We start from the raw sequence: 16,059 nt of genomic DNA, 5'->3' as shown, positions 1-16,059 counted from the left end.
TGATAGAAAAAATAAACTCATGAATGATAAAATTGGAAAAAGAAAAAAAATATAAAAAATTGATTCCAAACAAAATAAATAGTAATAAAAATAATAGATACAAAATTTTGAAATAATAAAAAATGAAATGGGGACAAATTGAAAAAAAAATGGTAATTTTATAGTTCATTAAAAAAAATAGTAATAAAAATAATGAGGACTAGTTCTTAAAGATTAAAAAGTAAAAGAATGTAAAATTAAAAAACATTTATAATTTAATGACTTATCCAAAGTTAAAAAAATAGTAATAAAAAAAATAAATGTAAAGAAAATATAAATTGAAGGGTTGGTCTAAATTCTTGAGAAGGATAACATTGATTTCAAGGAGGAAAAAGATAAAAAAGGAGGCAGGGAGGGTGGAAAAACATTTATCGCTGGCACCAAACTAGAGATGTTTCTAGTCCACAGGCCTCCCTATTGTGAATGAAGCATCGGGGCCTTCTAAACACAGCCCTCAAAGATAGCATTTGGTAGTTGGACGGCCCTAAACACGCTGTCTAAACAATACGAGGGTTATTCATATGCAAACGCATGCTACGCATACCTTATTATTTTTTCAATAATATTTAATATATATCAAATATAATAATATTCTTAAATGACATTCAAATTTATAATAAAATCAATGTAAAATGATAAAAAAAAATTTATGAGAAAATTATATTGATTTTTTTCTTTAAGGACAAGAAAATAATTATAATATTTAGAAAAAAAATAAGAAGACCAAAACGCCTCAATAATATGCATTAAATTTTTTTATTCTATAATTAAATTAGTAATTTTATTGTATAATAAAAAATAAAATAACTAATCTAACTCTATATAATTTATAAAAAATAATTGTGTCATGATGAAAAAATCATTTTATCTACCATCTTAGTTCAAAAGTTTAATGACTTAAGAGCAATTTTATCGTTTTACTATTACAACAAATAATATTTTATCTCATGGTGCAATAATTTCAAATAATGTTTTGTGTCATGGGGTGAAATAATTTCTCTTTCCCCTTTAGTTTTTTCTTTTAATGTTATATTTAAAAACTATAAATATTTCACATAAATATGTATACAATATTAACGTATATGTTTTGAGTTTAAATTAAGTTTAATAATACTTATATTTTATCTATTATTTAGTGGACAAGAATTTTAGATATCCACTGGATAATTTCCATGCTAATGATGCAGTGAAAACAAGATTTTTAACATGCTAATAGTGTCATTAAACTCAACCCCACATGTAGAACTTAGAACATCTCAACTATATGTTTTATTTAACTTAAGTTTCAAATTAAACTATATAAAAATAACCCTAATATAATTCCATTGACTTGATAAATTAGAGAAAACTCAGACGACTAATAGAAACATGATTTATCTTTAAAAATATTTTCAAGATGATATTTTTTTTTTAAATATTAAAATGATAACATATTGAATCAATTTGGATCAACTTTAGTTAACTTGTCAAACCCGCGATCTAGGTCATGAACTCTATTAAATTTAATAAAATTTTTCTAAAACTATTTTTATTTAATAATATGATAAAAAAATAAATACTTGCAAAACTAAATACCAACTGAAATGTTTTTCTAAGACCACTATAAAAAATAAATCAAAATAAATTTTTAAAACCTAATTCTCATTAATTATTTTTTCTAGAATATTTTTTATTTAATAATATGATAAAAAATAAATGCTAAAAAAAATTAAGCACTAACTCAATGCCGACGTGTTTTTTTAAGATTGTCGTACAAAAAAATTTGAAATAAATCATTAAGTCTAATTCATAATAATCATATATTTTTTTAATTTTTTTTAAAATTATTTTTTATTTAATAATATAATAGAAAAAAAATAAATATTTATAAAATTAAATATCAATCCAATACCAATATTTTTTTTTTCGAATACCATGGTATAAATAATAAAGTTAATTTTTAAAAGACCCAACATTTAAATATAAAAAAGAAAAAAAAAAGTTACTGTTGCTGTGAACAATAACATGTGAGGAGAGGCCTCCTCAATTAATTCTTGTTAATTAATGTTAATATCCACTCTAAATTAATAATTATCCAAAAAAGATCCACTGTACTCTTTCAGGTCGATTTAGGTGAGCATTCATGGACTCAGATTAAATTCTCACCCCCATATACCATCATGAATTTAATACTATGAAGTTGCTTGATCGCATCATAACAGCACTAGCGAAGTTTTATACATTCCAATCAGAACAAGCAGTCGCAAAATTTCTGTAAAGTTTATTGACAATTGGCATCAAAGAAACAAATATATTTCATGTCTCCGATGAGCTGGCTGGTTAGAAGCATATAGAGCAACAAGATGACCGACTTTCTACTCATCTATCCATTCAGAGAAGTGCTTGGAGCTAATGCAGTGATCAGTTTAGTGAGGATACATGTTAACAAGGCACGGTTGCTGTCAAGGTCCTGTGTCTTGGATCTGTGAGACCTGTTTGTACTTCTATGAAGCCAGCTTCCTCCATTCTTCCTTCTAGGTCAGTCAGATGGTATTCGTCGAGAAATGGTTCGGTGCTCTTCAATAATGTAAACAGAACTGGAGACATTTCCTACAACACATGAACAGGCAAGGGCTTCAATTTGCTTATAGCATGTTTGTGAAAATTCATGTACGATTTATATTTGCAAAACCCTGACAGAAAGAAATCTCAAATTCCTGACAATTCTCACCATATGCCCAAACAAAATCGATTTTCTCAAATTTTTGATTTGCGACTGATATATCCATGACATTAACATGCAACACAATTACACAGATAAATCTATGGTGTGTAATGGTAGAATTAGAACCATACCTGTAGGATCTTTGACTTTGGCTGCATAAGAGAGCATAAATATCACATTAATAATGTTACAGCAGTAGGAGAATTATTATGTTTTTTCCAAAGTTATATAGGCATGGATGCTTACTGATTGATCCGACACAACAATTGTGCCTCCAGGACGAAGTAGCCTGAATGCTTCCTTCAGTATGTTAACTATTGCTCTTTCAGGACATTCATGAAACTGCATATATTTCAGGGGGTTGAAAGCATAAGTATCTGAAATTATTACACACCAGAAGCTTTCAAAATTCAATTTATTCATGCTTGAATCTTGGTCAATGCTTGAATTATCACACCAATCTCTCTGACGGTTAAACATGATGTGGGGCTTCTTTTTTTTAATAAATTACCAATTCTTATACTTCAACAGTTTTATTTGCTTCCTTCTAAAGCTGATTGTAATCCTGCTACTATGTTAGGGAAGTGAACTCTCTGTGCTAATATTAGAAATGGATGGCCGCTAAAGAAAAGGCATCATGTTTAATCAAAACATTCCAGAATATCAAGAAGCGTACTGCTTTAGAGACTAGCACATACCACATATGAAACTGAAACAAGATCGAATGATTGGGGTGGAAAGCCTGTGTCTTCTGCATTAGCATGCATCCATTTAATAGGATTCTTTCTAGAACCTACCTTCTTTTCCTTGAATTGAGCTACGGAAAGAAAGTGAGGTGACAGATCTAGCCCCTGCAGGTTGGGATCCGCATATGGAAAAAAATAAACAAGTTTCAGCCATTAAAACTTGTGAGAATATTATTTTCATTGCATTGTATCATCTGTAAAGGACAGTTGAAATGATCTCAGAAAATTTGAGGATCGGACTTACAGTGACATTAGCAGAAGGAAACTTGTCAGCCAGAAATCTTGTGCTAACACCAACAGAACATCCAATATCTAGAATGTCTCTAATCATGGTAGTCCCAGAGTACTGTAGATGATGCTGTTCAATTGCCTGAAGCCAATTTCCACGCACTACTTGATTTGCTTCATCTACTGTAGAAGCATTAGGTATTGCTCGCCTCACCATTGACATGGTTGCAGCTTCAGCTTCAGCTGCAGCCTGACATTAGACATATGGCTACCATAGGATCATCCTCTCTTTCATGTTATTGCACTTAGGAAACTAACAAGACTATAACATTTAACTTCATCCTGTACGGATGCTTTATAGCATGTGATTCATGCTTGATAAATACGAGCAGGAAGACAACCAGAATCTACAAGCACTACTTGAGCTTGCAGAACAGAAAAGAATATAGGCTGTATTTTTTGCTCATTTGGGGGCAAGAATTTGACATTCAAAAGAAAAACATTAAGTAGTAAGTAGGAAGCACTAAATAAAGTAATCAAGAATACATTCAGCAGAACTGTTAAATCACAGAAAGGAGATACATCCAATGATGCATACAAAACCATGTCACTGAGACTGAGTAATAAATACTTGCCAGCCATGAAAGATTTCCCTCGTCGTAAGCATGGAAAGGATTTAGGTAATCTGAAAATAGAACCAGCTTGTTTTAGTTAGATTACTTGATCACTGAAGTATGAAGAGCATAATAAAGTGAGAAAATAGCAAGTAGTAACCCACCAAGAACAGGGACAGACCTCCAAAATTTTAAAATTTAACCTCATAGTTCAATTTAAATTTCTTGAAGCATGCAAGTGTTCCAATAGAGATTGCAAGCAACTATAGATCAAGATAGGGATGTTAGCCGCGAAGATTAAACTTAAATGTCATAAAAAGGTTTAGCTCAAATTGAAATATGAACAAATCTAACCAGTCAAACATAATTACAAGCAAATAGAAAACTGACTACAGAGTGTGAGGAAGAGAATCATTATGTAAAGGAATTCAATAGGTTAAGATACCCACAATCTGGATAAACAAGTGAGGGATTTTGAATGCTCTCCAGCTCCTTATACACATCTGATTCCAAAATCTCCTTTGTCATTTCTCTCCATGGAATGTTCCCTTTCTCTGCTGTTCTGTTCCACACATTCAGAAATCCATATTCAAGTCAATGAGAAAGCCATTCAATTAGAAAAATTAGGAAATTATGCATAACCAATGCCAACCTGCTAATTTCAACACCAGCAATATCGAGCAGCACAAAAAATTAACGTGTGTAAAAAAAGGGAAATGCATGCACATTTAGTCTTGTAAATAAAGGGGAATTAAGTAATGGGACCTTATAAGGACTTGTCTGGCACCAAGTTTGAGAACAGAGGAGAGAGGCTTAAAAGCAATAAGAGCTCCAACAAGACGAGAGAGAGGCGTCTGTCCTGACCACTTAGGCCTTTCTAGCTTTCCCTCTTCAAAAGCGGCTGCCATATCTGATGTTGATGCTGCCATCTTAACAACCATTCTTGCTCTGCTTCTTCCATTGCCATTCTCTATAGTTTTGCTTACTGAGAGAACAGACAAGTTCTGGATATGTGAAGACAATGCCATTCAAGCAGAGAAAGAGAGGTGGGGGGGATCCCCTGCAGTGTAGAAACTGGAAAGACAATAACTGGCTTGGAACTTGAAGAGCAGAAAAACATAGTTGCAGGAGCCAGGATTGATGGTGTCCCTCTCGCCATGTCATAAGCTCCGAATCTACGTTCTTGAATGATGTTCATACACGTGGAAGTAGGATGGAGCTTATCTTCTTATGCTTGCTTTCCCTTTTCTTTTCTTTTTAATAATTCTTCTTGAGAAATTTGAATTTTAATAACCGCTAAGATGTTATGACTTTTTTAAATTAATTTAGATTATTTCTAAAAAAACTAATTCATAAAAAAACATTAGGTTAGAAATAACTTTTAACTTAAATGAAAATTTGCTATAAAATTCAGTCAAATTTTTAATAGATTAAAAGTTAAGATTTAAAACTTTTAATTTATAAACTCTAACTTATATTCTATTTCTTTGATAAGAAAATGATTTAAATTATTTTATCAAAATAGTACTAACTTTATTTATATAAAAAAAATATTATGATTCAAAATCAATAATCACTTTTCACAAACTATGCTAAACAAATTCTGATTTTTTTATATCCCTTCACTTCTTCAAAAAAAAAAAAACTTTTTTATAATCCAAAATCGCAATTGAACAAACATTTTAAGATGTTGTAACATAATTTCTTTTTATTGAGATGAATATAGTATCGGGGACTCCAATAAAAATTTTAAAATGTAATTATACTAAAAAAATATGGACCATATGAAATGCATAGTCTAATATTTTTATTAAAAAAAATTAACAAATTATAACTAAATTTTTAAGCAGGTCTAGTTAATCAAATCACCAGGTCAATATGTTAGATTACCTAAGTCACACTAAATTTTTTTATTTTTTTAATCTAATTTGATTTCAGCTCCAAGTTAGCCGGATCCCGAATTGACTCATCACTTTAGGCAATGGGCATTGCTTAATTCACTGCTTCAGGCTTAACAGACTGATTTTCTAGGCTCTAAGACTGGCCCATCTAGAAAGATTGATGCTAATGTGCTTGTCCATTGCCAAGCCCACTCCAGATTTAAACTATTAAAGCACACAATAAAAAGGTGATGAAGATAATAAGGAGCCTTGTAGGTTGTGCTTCTGACTTTATTTTTGAGTTGAAAAAAAATAAATGGATGGTTTTTTAGTATTTTTAAATAATTTAATATATTGATATCAAAAACAAAAATATAAAAAAAATTATTTAATATATTTTCAAAAAAATATTTTAAAAAGCACCCTATATTATAATTTGAAATATCTTTGTGATGCCATACTATTTCTATTACACGCACTACTCAATGTTGTGAGTGAAATAATATTTTTTTTAAATTTAATAAAAATATAGATTTGAAATATCTTTGTGATGTCATACTATTTCTATTACACGCCTTACTCAATGTTGTCAATGTTATGAGTGAAATAATATTTTTTTTAAACTTAATAAAAATATAGATGAAGTCAAAAATTTGATGCATAGTAAATAATGTTTTTTCTTTTAATATTAATATATTAAATGAGATATTTTTTTAAAAAATATTAAAATATTAGCATATTAAATCAACTCAGGCCAACTATAATTAAACTACAAAACCCATGATATGAGATTGAGAAGATGATATGAGATTGAGAAGATAATAACTGCATGGAAACTATACCAAACAAATCATAAAGGTCAATAATAATTAATAAAAAAAGATGAAAAATAAAAAAATAATTATTAAATCTGAAAAAACAACCTAAAAATCTTGTGCAACTTGATTTATTAAATTTGATTTGGTATAATCTTAAGTTTTAGGACTCTTGGATCTAGTATTATTAGCAGACACAAGTCTCCTTTAAAAATATTTTTAAAAATATAAAATCTTCTTTTAATTTTTTTTTTAAATTATTATTTACCTGCCAATACGCTAGAATATGACTATAAGGCAAGATAAGGCAATCGTGTTAACCATCCATCAACCTGGTTTCCAAATTCTCGACCTGTTCGATCAGATTCTGTTGGTATCAAATGGAACTGTTATGCATCATGGTTCCTTGCATCTCCTTGCGCAGAGTATTAGATTCGCTGGTCATTCAATTCCTAGGCATGTTAATGTGCTTGAGTTTGCTATCGAAATGACAGAAGCTCTGGCCATGGAAGATACTGAAGAAGGTGAAATAGAAGACAGTGATACAGCACAAGATTATAAGCATATCAGAAGGAATGCGAACCAATACAGCAATCCTGAAGAACCTATTTACCCTAACAGTCTGTTCAAGGAGGTTTTAATACTGGGTCATAGATTCTCCTAATACTGAGTCATAGATTCTCCAACATCATTTGCAGAACCAATCAGCTCTTCGCAGCAAGAATACTCCAAGCACTACTTGCTTGAGTGGTGCTTGGAAATGTATTCATGAATGCAACAAATGGTCCTAAGAGACATAAACTTCAGACTCAAATTGGGTTCTTTGTCTTCAGCCTCACCTTCTCGTTGTCATCCACAGCAGAAGGCCAGCCCATTTTCTTGCAAGAAAGAAGAATTCTAATGAAAGAAACCTCAAAAGGAGCTTATAGAGTTCTTATGTTGTATCAAACACTCTGGTTTTCCTTCCATTCCTTTTAGTTTTGCACTCCTCTACAGCACCCCAGTATACTGGCTAGTTGGATTGAGAAGGGAAATGGGCCGGTTTCTCTACTTCTCAGTGGTTGTATGGATGGTGGTTTTGATGGCGAGTTCTTTTGTTGCGTTTTAGTGTTCTTGTGCCAAATTTCATCATGGGGACATCTTTGATTGCTGGTCTCCTTTTCCCTTTTCTCTGGGTATTTCATAGCAAAGGATGGCATACCCAAGTATTGGATTTTCATGCATTGCTTGAGCTTGTTTAAGTACCCATTTGAGTGTACTATGATGAACGAATACGGGGGAGAGAAGGGAAAAAGGAAAAGCTTGGAGATCATAAAAGGAAACTGCTATCTGTATGGAGAGGGGTTTCTGAAGCAACAAGGTGTGGAACAGTGAAGGAATCAAATAAATGGAGTAATTTAGCAGTAATGATAGGTTTCATTCTTGGATACCGGCTTCTTTGCCTTTTGATTTAGTTGTACAGATCACACAGAACCAGAATTTAAAATATTTTCAGCAGTCATATAAGAAATAAATTAAAATGTTACACATAAAGTATGCTTGTGTCTGCTCTTCTTTCTTCACCATAATCAAACTGGGTTACAGCTATTAATTAGAACCGATAGGGCAAACGTTCGATAGTGGATGTTTTGGTTCACCTCTTCCCTTGAACATTTCCGAGCTCATATTTATTGCTCAGTTTCTTCTAACACATTAGGTGGGGACTTCAACTTGCTGTGCCAGGAACCAGAATAAAACTGTAGTGCATCCTACCCTGCACTACAATCCCTAATACTTGCATAGGTGATAAAAACTATAGTTATCTACTATATCTTGGTTCTACTTTCATGCCTTTAACTTGATTTATTTTCAATATTTTAATTCCAAATAGCTCTCTTAAAGTTCATGATTCAGATTTGAGCTTATAAGCTACTTCTCCGTCTTTTTTTTTTTTTTAATGACAAGCATGCAGAAACTAATCTATTTTTCCCTTCTGTTAGAGAGGTATCCATCCTTTCAATCATCCTTTATTCATTGAAGAACCTGCTCTCTTCGGCACTACTATCTTCTTCTATTATTTCCCTCTACTTACAAATCAGGTCTGTTGCAATTTGTATTTCAGTTCCCTTAACTCGAGAAATTTTATTGAACATTTTATGATAAGCAAATTGCAACCAATCAAGATAGAAGTAGTTTAAGCACAAACATTCACAACCAACCAGCAGTTTAAACCCTTCAATGTATACTTCAATTAATTCAGATCTGATTATCAATCTCTTTTAGTCCAAGAAAAAATGGTGTGATTGGAAAGAGATGACCATTTTCCAGAACATGAATATACACATGCATTCGAAACGAAAGAAGCTCTTAAATGCAAACCTGAAAAGGAGAATCAATCATGGAGCACTCATAGATCACTCCCAAAGGAAACAAGGAAAAGATAGCTTCTTTACCCTCTCTTTTGACTCCTTCTTTGTACACTGACTTTCTCTATTGCACTTTTTAACTCACTCCAAGTATTCTTCTTTTCACTCACTTCCTCCAAAACAATGGTGTTTTTCTTGAAAATCTGCCGAGAAGCATTTCCGCCATCAGCTCCCTTGGTCCTGGGGATTAGCACTATCAGGAAGAGGGGGGGTCTTGCTCGAGAATAGAAGTGAAGCTTTCAGTTAAGTCAACAGAGGAAATGACGATTCGTCATTCAATTCCAAACTAAACTACTAAGGAACCTGACTCTCAATACGAATACTAGTATACAGAAGCAGAATCTATGGCAGATTTAACAGCAAAACTAGACTCTTAATGCAGACAAAATAACTTGTTAAAAAACACTGCACTACAGTTAAATACCCAAAACTCTATACAAACATCCATAAAAATCTCACTAACTTAAGTGGCAAGTGATTATCAGGGTTATATAATCGATTTACTTTCCATATAAATGATCTATAAAATCATTGCATTAAATGTTACTAGTGTTTTGTACAATTTTTCAGTTTGTATTCTATTACTCTCAAATGACATTATGTACTGAAGCAAAAAAAGTATTAAAGCCAACTTCCATCAATTATTAAGAGGTTATGAGAAAGACATCAGAAACAAATTCCCAGAAGCAATTGTGTGGAGATAATTAGCATTTATTATTGCATTATGTTATCAGTAATTATCAATGCAAAAAGCGCAGTACATGTCTGTAACTGTATCTCTCTCATTTTCATACAGAACGAGATAAAATATCCTATAAATCAACTGCATGACATGACCGCCCTCTATGATGAGAGAGGAGATAATGAACCTTATGAAAGCATCAAACATCACTAAAAAATGATAGGCTCACCAGATATGTCCTAAAGAAGATGACGGGTATGGTTTAAATAAAGCTACCCTTCTCCTCTTATTCGAAATGTGGATTTTAATGAGAACTGGAATGATATCCAAGCATTATGAAACTGCATCAGCAGGATTCTGTGAGGCAGAAAATTTGTCGAGCATGAATTTGCTGAATGTTGGATGGAGCCTGCAAGAAACTGGTTTACTCCAGTATCATCACAGTGATCAACAACTCTTTTGCGAAGTTCTTTCAGCAAGCCAATCATTAAACCTGCCCAAGCCCACACACAAATAGCATCCCAGCATCAAACCCATCTGACCTGGTTCCCCCATACGCTACTGTTGTGTCCAAGACCCTTCATCACCCACACAAGATTTTGCTGATGCAAAACAGCCCCTACTGTGCCTTCCAAGGTCCAATTCCTAGGCTCCTTGTGATCAGATGGAAAGCATCAGAAGCTTGTCTTAAATCAGACAGCATTCCAGACTAGCAATCACAACATATAGAAGCCTTGATTAAATAGGGGGCACCATGCAAACTGCACTCTTATGCTCAACTCTTCATCAACATCCAATGGCATGAAAAGACCTTCACTACCTTCTGCAGCCTTCTTCCTGAGCTCCTTCAAGTGGTTTATATCTCCACAAAGCAATGATGCCTTGCACCTGAAAGTTCAAATTAATAATTCAGGAACCCAAGTTAACATATAAAATCCACCTCTTAACATATAAAAGCATAAGCTGGAAACTTGACAACAACTATAACATCCAGCTCTTACAAAACCAGTCAAATCCATATAAAATTCAGGATTTTGTTTATCAAATAGTCCATAAATAACATCACTTGCACTTGATTTATGATTAATTGCAATCAAGAAGAAGTCATGTCATCAACCACAAGAAATCACAGCACACACATATATGTTTTGGGTGATGTCTATGTTAAGAAAAACCACAGAACGAAGTAATAAACATGCGAACTATAGCAGCATAGCTTAATCAATCATCCTTGTATAAATAACTCAAGTAAACTCACAAACAAAAGCAGCACAATAAGCTACAGTAAACCAATTGGTTCTTATTAAGTTTAATTTTGAACTGTTTAAATTCAACGTTTATCCCCAAACTTTAAGAAACAATCTTTTTTAAATGATTCGAGAACTGTTTAAATTCAAAATTCAACATAATCAATCCAGCAACAAAAACCTTATCAGTAGATTCAGTACAAGGTACTAAGATCTCAAGTGTATCAAGATGTGCATTAATCCTGGCTCTGTTTCATCTCTGCCTAGGTATGATTTCTGAAAGCAGTAATGCTGCTTTCTCCACTCTAACAGAACCCTCCACAAGCTCTCCTCTTTCATTACCCAAAACCAAAGAGGAAGTTTAACAAGATCATTTTCTGGTTTTTGCTTGTAACCCAGAACTCAGCATAAACCCATCATTTAATCTCTCAAAATCAGAGCCTTACACACTTGTTCAGTCAGAAGAACAAAGTCTCATATTCAGTATGGTCACAAAGAAATCATACGGTCATCATAGCTTGAAAATAAGGAGAAGAGAAACATTATATATAAAAGTCACAACCATCACAAAGAAATCATACGCTCATCATGGCTTTCTCCTGAATAAAGATGACAAGGAAGGATCCCGATAGCCTGATGGACAGAGCCTGCAGATGGTCCGAGGAGATCTTCACTGCAAACCATCCAAACCATCATAAAAACTTTCTTCATCCAGGCTTGCAATCGCTACATCCAAACATCCATCCTCCCGTAACTCAATTCTTCATTTCATCAACATCACAGGGTCCAAGGAGATCCTCACTGCCCTCTACCAGCCTCTTCTTCAGCTCCTTCGAATCAGCAACCCACCTCAATACGCCCTTTAGCAAATAACAAATGCTAATAAAAGTCAACCTCTAATTAAATAATCAACCCAACAATTACCTAATAACAAATTAACATAGTTTATTAGCCAATCATCGCCCAAATTTTATTGACTCTCTTAACGTATAAAGAGATTAGAGATTTGCAGAGGAGTTTTATTGAGAAATTCTATGCTACTCCATCTTTGTTTCTCTTTCGTCAGTGTTACAAATATTATTACAGTTCAAGTGTTGTAAAATTTATTTTTATTTTCTAGTGATAAAATAAATTATACCCCGAAGGGGAAGCCCTTCGGGTATAACTTACTTGAATGACTAACTTGCCCTCCACACGTGAAAACCCCGAAGGGCAAGCCCTAACCTCAAGGAGCCACTAATTAATCACACAAAATATTAAAATGACTACATTGTCCTCCACCTCGTTACGCCACGTCAAAGCCGATAAATTTCATGTCTGGTCGGGTTCATGGATTTTCAGAACTAGTTATTGAGGGTATCCAGGTCGGGATTCGTGCGTTCGCCTACGTAAGATATTACATGTAAACCAATGAGTTGGTGTCACCCTTCCTTTTATAGCCACAGGCAAACCCAAAAAAACACTCCCACTGTCCATTTCCCTTAAAACTCCGACACCGTCTCCTCCACCTCCGAATCCAAAATGGCTGCTACTTACTGCTCTTATGCTCTACACAGTCCAAAACCACCACCGCCAAAATCTCTACGTAACACCTATTCACATAATGGTCTATCTCTCGAAAGACGCAAACCCAAGCTGTCAGGCTCAACAGTAGGGTGTCGAATGCCGTTGAAACCGTTGTTAGCTTCTCTTCATTTCGGGACCTTCTACAGCAAGAAGAAGAAAGTCTCTCCTGATGGTGTTCAGGAAGAGGAGTTACAATTTGAAGCTCATTTTGATACCTCTGCCCCTCTCCCTCCACTCACCGTTCCTCCAAAACCATCAAAACCCGTCCATCAAGAGTTTCTATCACGTGTCATGGCCATGGCAGCTGCTGTCTTGAAAATAAGTGAGCTGCTTAAAACTAGTAATGGTAGTGGAGGAGGAGGAGGAGGCGGCGAAAAGGACGTGGACGGTGACGGCTCAGCTGATGTGGACTCACCACCACCGCGTGCTGCAAGTCTTGGTTTTTCCACCCGCTTTGCAAGCAGGGAGAAGATCTCTTTATCTGGTTATGTAAAAGATACACAATTTGAATTGCATTGCAACGTCTCTGCTTTTCTTTTCGGTGCAAAATTTTCAAAATTCCTTAAATGGGTCTTCTTCAATCCTGTGGTTGTGCAAGCGATCATAGCTGCTATTACTAAAATTCGTGAAGGTGACGGTAGTGGCCATGGCGGAAGGGGCTCAGTTGGTGCTGCTGGAAGGGCCATGCATCCTAGGGTAAAGCTTCGGACCTCTCTTGATTTTCAGACCTTCGTTTTCAAGAAGGAGAAGATCATGCTCGCTGGCCATGACAAGGTATGATTTTTAAAATTTTATTTTTTCCATTTCCTTCCCTAAATTTAGAGCTCCATGTTGTAAATTTTATAATCAAATATTATAAACTTTAATTTAGTGTTTGATAATGGAAGATAACTATTAGGTTTCTGTCTAATAGATCGTTTCCCCCTCCAAGTTTTACTTCTTTCGGTTTGTAACTACTGGTTATTGATGATGCTTTATTCCTATTGCATTGCAGTTCATTGTGAGAGGAGGCAAGGATGTGTTTCTCTTGCTCCCAGATGCATTCCAGGGAATTAAACAGATTGGTGTCCTTGGTTGGGTTTCCCAGGTGAATACTATCAATTTTGTGCTTAGAATATGTACAATTGCCTTTAAATTTGTAGTACCTTATTAGTATGTCTTGGTTCTGCTTGAGGACTAAAACTTGTTAGTATCAAAAGCCTTCTTTCCCATTCTACAAAATCTTTTCGAGTGTGTCTGTGGAAACTGGAAACAGAGTCTATGAATTTGTGCATTTATATCGGTAGCTCAATCTGTGTATGATGTTTGCTAGCTTCATTTTATCACAAATCTTTCCTTTAATGCTATTTTTATCATGAGTCTGTGTGGATTGCTAAGAAGCCCTCATTCATTACCAGGGTTCTGTTCAAGCTCGGAATTTAAGGGATGCACTCGCTGAAGCCAAGTCTGATATAAAAGTCAAGGCAAATAATTACTTACAACTCACTCTTATATACAGATATATACAGAAATTTTACCTATTTAGGAAGTTACATGGTTACTCTGTATGATATAGGTCGGTGTCGAGAAGGATTCTTGCTCTTTTGCTGAAGCTCGTGCTGCTGGTTTTACTGAAGAAAGCGATACTTTAGGAGATATCTGGGAAACTATTTCAGGCAGTGATCTTGTGCTTCTTTTGATTTCCAATGCTGCACAGGTTTGTTTGTTAATTAATCTTTCTGTGTGAATTCTGAATTTGTTTCTCTATTTGTTGTTTCTGTATGTTTCTTTTAGTTTGTGTCTGCTGAGATTTAGGCAAGAAAAAAAAAGACTAGATTCTTTAGTATTCTTAACTCGAGTTCGCGCACGTTGTGTGGGGTGAAAAACAAAAGAAAATACAAAGTTTTGGCATGGAATACAAATGGTGTTGTTCTGCTACTTGTCTTCAATGTCATGGTAGCAATTTGTTTCCTGTGACGTTCTTCAGGGGTTACTTTTCTGTGTGTACTGTTTCAATACCGAATTGCTTCCTCAAGGTTCTTCTATATGGTCTCAACTTTTAAAAAAGACATTTCTGCGAAGTGATAAGTGCATGTTATTTCTTAGTGACATACATTTATGATATGTCTGTCTGCAGATATGTTTGTACTTGCTTAGTTTTCTTCTGTGAAGCCGCGAGGTTGATTTTGGTTCTATAAAATTAGAATAGGAGAGGAAAATGTTTCTGATTTTCTAGCACATCTCCAGTTCATCTGTTTTCAATTCATTTCTTCCCCATAATCCATCAAGCAGAGGTAAAAGTTTTGTGATGCATTCTGTATGATCCAATGCTTAATAGGTCATCTCATAAATTCCATGTGTTTGGTGTTGATGAATGCCTGTTTTGGTCACAGTCTTAACTGTTCAACTTTAATATCATGATGCATCAGGCTGGTGTTTATGAGAGAGTTTTCTCTCACATGAAGCCAAACAGCATCCTTGGGCTGTCCCATGGATTTCTTATCGAGCATTTGCAGTCAAAGGGGCATGATTTCCCAAAGCACATCAGTGTGATTGTTGTGTGTCCTGAGGTAGAGGCCCATTCTGTAAGGAGAGACTATGTTCATGGCCAGATGATCAATGGAGCCGGAATTAATTCCAGCATTGCAGTCCACCAGGTTCTCTCTCTATCTTTCTCTGGGCTCTCTCAAGGAATGCTCACGCTCACTAGTCACTAAACTTGAGCATGCGCATGAGGACTTTTATCATCTCAATTACTCTGAACACATGTTGATTGCTGTTTATACACAGGATATCGATGGTAGAGGCACAGATGTTGCCTTGGCATGGTCAGTTGCCCTTGGCTCACCTTTTACATTTGCAACTACATCATAGCGGGAATGCAAAGCTTGTGCAGTCTGAGCTTTATGTCGATGTATGTATATCGAGGGAGAATGTTTTATTGGTCATATTTGTATTTTTGCCCCACGTCCAATACTATATCAACACTAAAACGTTAAATTCATAATAAGCCATCTGTCCTAAGGCTGAACTATTCTGATACAAATCCAACTAAGCTATCATGTTTGATATGCTATATTGTGGTCCTTTAAAGATCCAACGGCTCGGTAAGATCATCGACACAACTATGTTGTAATTTTATTTGGAAGCAGGG

At 34.5% G+C, this 16,059-nt stretch overlaps 2 protein-coding genes and 1 pseudogene across 2 annotated transcripts; 2 read left to right on the top strand and 1 right to left on the bottom strand.

Annotated features, from left to right (window-relative positions):
- Positions 1–2,170: 2,170 nt before the first annotated feature.
- Positions 2,171–5,446, bottom strand: LOC105109497 (uncharacterized). Its single transcript, XM_011004219.1, has 8 exons — positions 5,097–5,446; positions 4,781–4,893; positions 4,353–4,402; positions 3,734–3,967; positions 3,442–3,594; positions 2,990–3,085; positions 2,875–2,895; positions 2,171–2,628 (listed from the first exon to the last, which is right to left on the bottom strand). Exons 1-8 carry the CDS (start codon positions 5,357–5,359, stop codon positions 2,461–2,463), a joined length of 1,098 nt encoding a protein of 365 aa, XP_011002521.1. The 5' UTR covers positions 5,360–5,446; the 3' UTR covers positions 2,171–2,460.
- A 1,866-nt stretch (positions 5,447–7,312) lies between these two features.
- LOC105109494 (ABC transporter G family member 10-like) lies at positions 7,313–8,794 on the top strand (annotated as a pseudogene).
- A 4,087-nt stretch (positions 8,795–12,881) lies between these two features.
- LOC105109508 (ketol-acid reductoisomerase, chloroplastic-like) lies at positions 12,882–16,059 on the top strand. Its single transcript, XM_011004237.1, has 6 exons — positions 12,882–13,700; positions 13,921–14,013; positions 14,324–14,389; positions 14,482–14,622; positions 15,335–15,562; positions 15,696–16,059. The coding sequence occupies exons 1-6, from the start codon at positions 12,882–12,884 to the stop codon at positions 15,777–15,779; spliced, it is 1,431 nt and encodes a 476-aa protein (XP_011002539.1). The 3' UTR covers positions 15,780–16,059.

This window comes from Populus euphratica, unplaced genomic scaffold (genome assembly GCF_000495115.2).
Source record: "Populus euphratica unplaced genomic scaffold, PopEup_1.0 scaffold219.1, whole genome shotgun sequence".
NCBI classification, from domain to species: Eukaryota; Viridiplantae; Streptophyta; class Magnoliopsida; order Malpighiales; family Salicaceae; genus Populus; species Populus euphratica.
The sequence above is the reverse complement of the archived record's forward strand: the minus strand, read 5'-3'. Positions and strand labels throughout refer to the sequence as shown.

Excerpts from the sequence above, each read along its gene's own strand:
- LOC105109497 (XM_011004219.1), bottom strand. The coding sequence starts at position 5,359 with ATGGCATTGTCTTCACATATCCAGAACTTGTCTGTTCTCTCAGTAAGC. Across the intron at positions 4,403-4,780 it reads CTCACTTGTTTATCCAGATT|ATTACCTAAATCCTTTCCAT; the intron begins GTGGGTATCTTA and ends TTCTATTTTCAG. Across the intron at positions 3,968-4,352 it reads AGGGAAATCTTTCATGGCTG|GCTGCAGCTGAAGCTGAAGC; the intron begins GCAAGTATTTAT and ends GTCTAATGTCAG.
- LOC105109508 (XM_011004237.1), top strand. The coding sequence starts at position 12,882 with ATGGCTGCTACTTACTGCTCTTATGCTCTACACAGTCCAAAACCACCA. Across the intron at positions 14,014-14,323 it reads TCCTTGGTTGGGTTTCCCAG|GGTTCTGTTCAAGCTCGGAA; the intron begins GTGAATACTATC and ends ATTCATTACCAG. Across the intron at positions 15,563-15,695 it reads CCAGCATTGCAGTCCACCAG|GATATCGATGGTAGAGGCAC; the intron begins GTTCTCTCTCTA and ends GTTTATACACAG.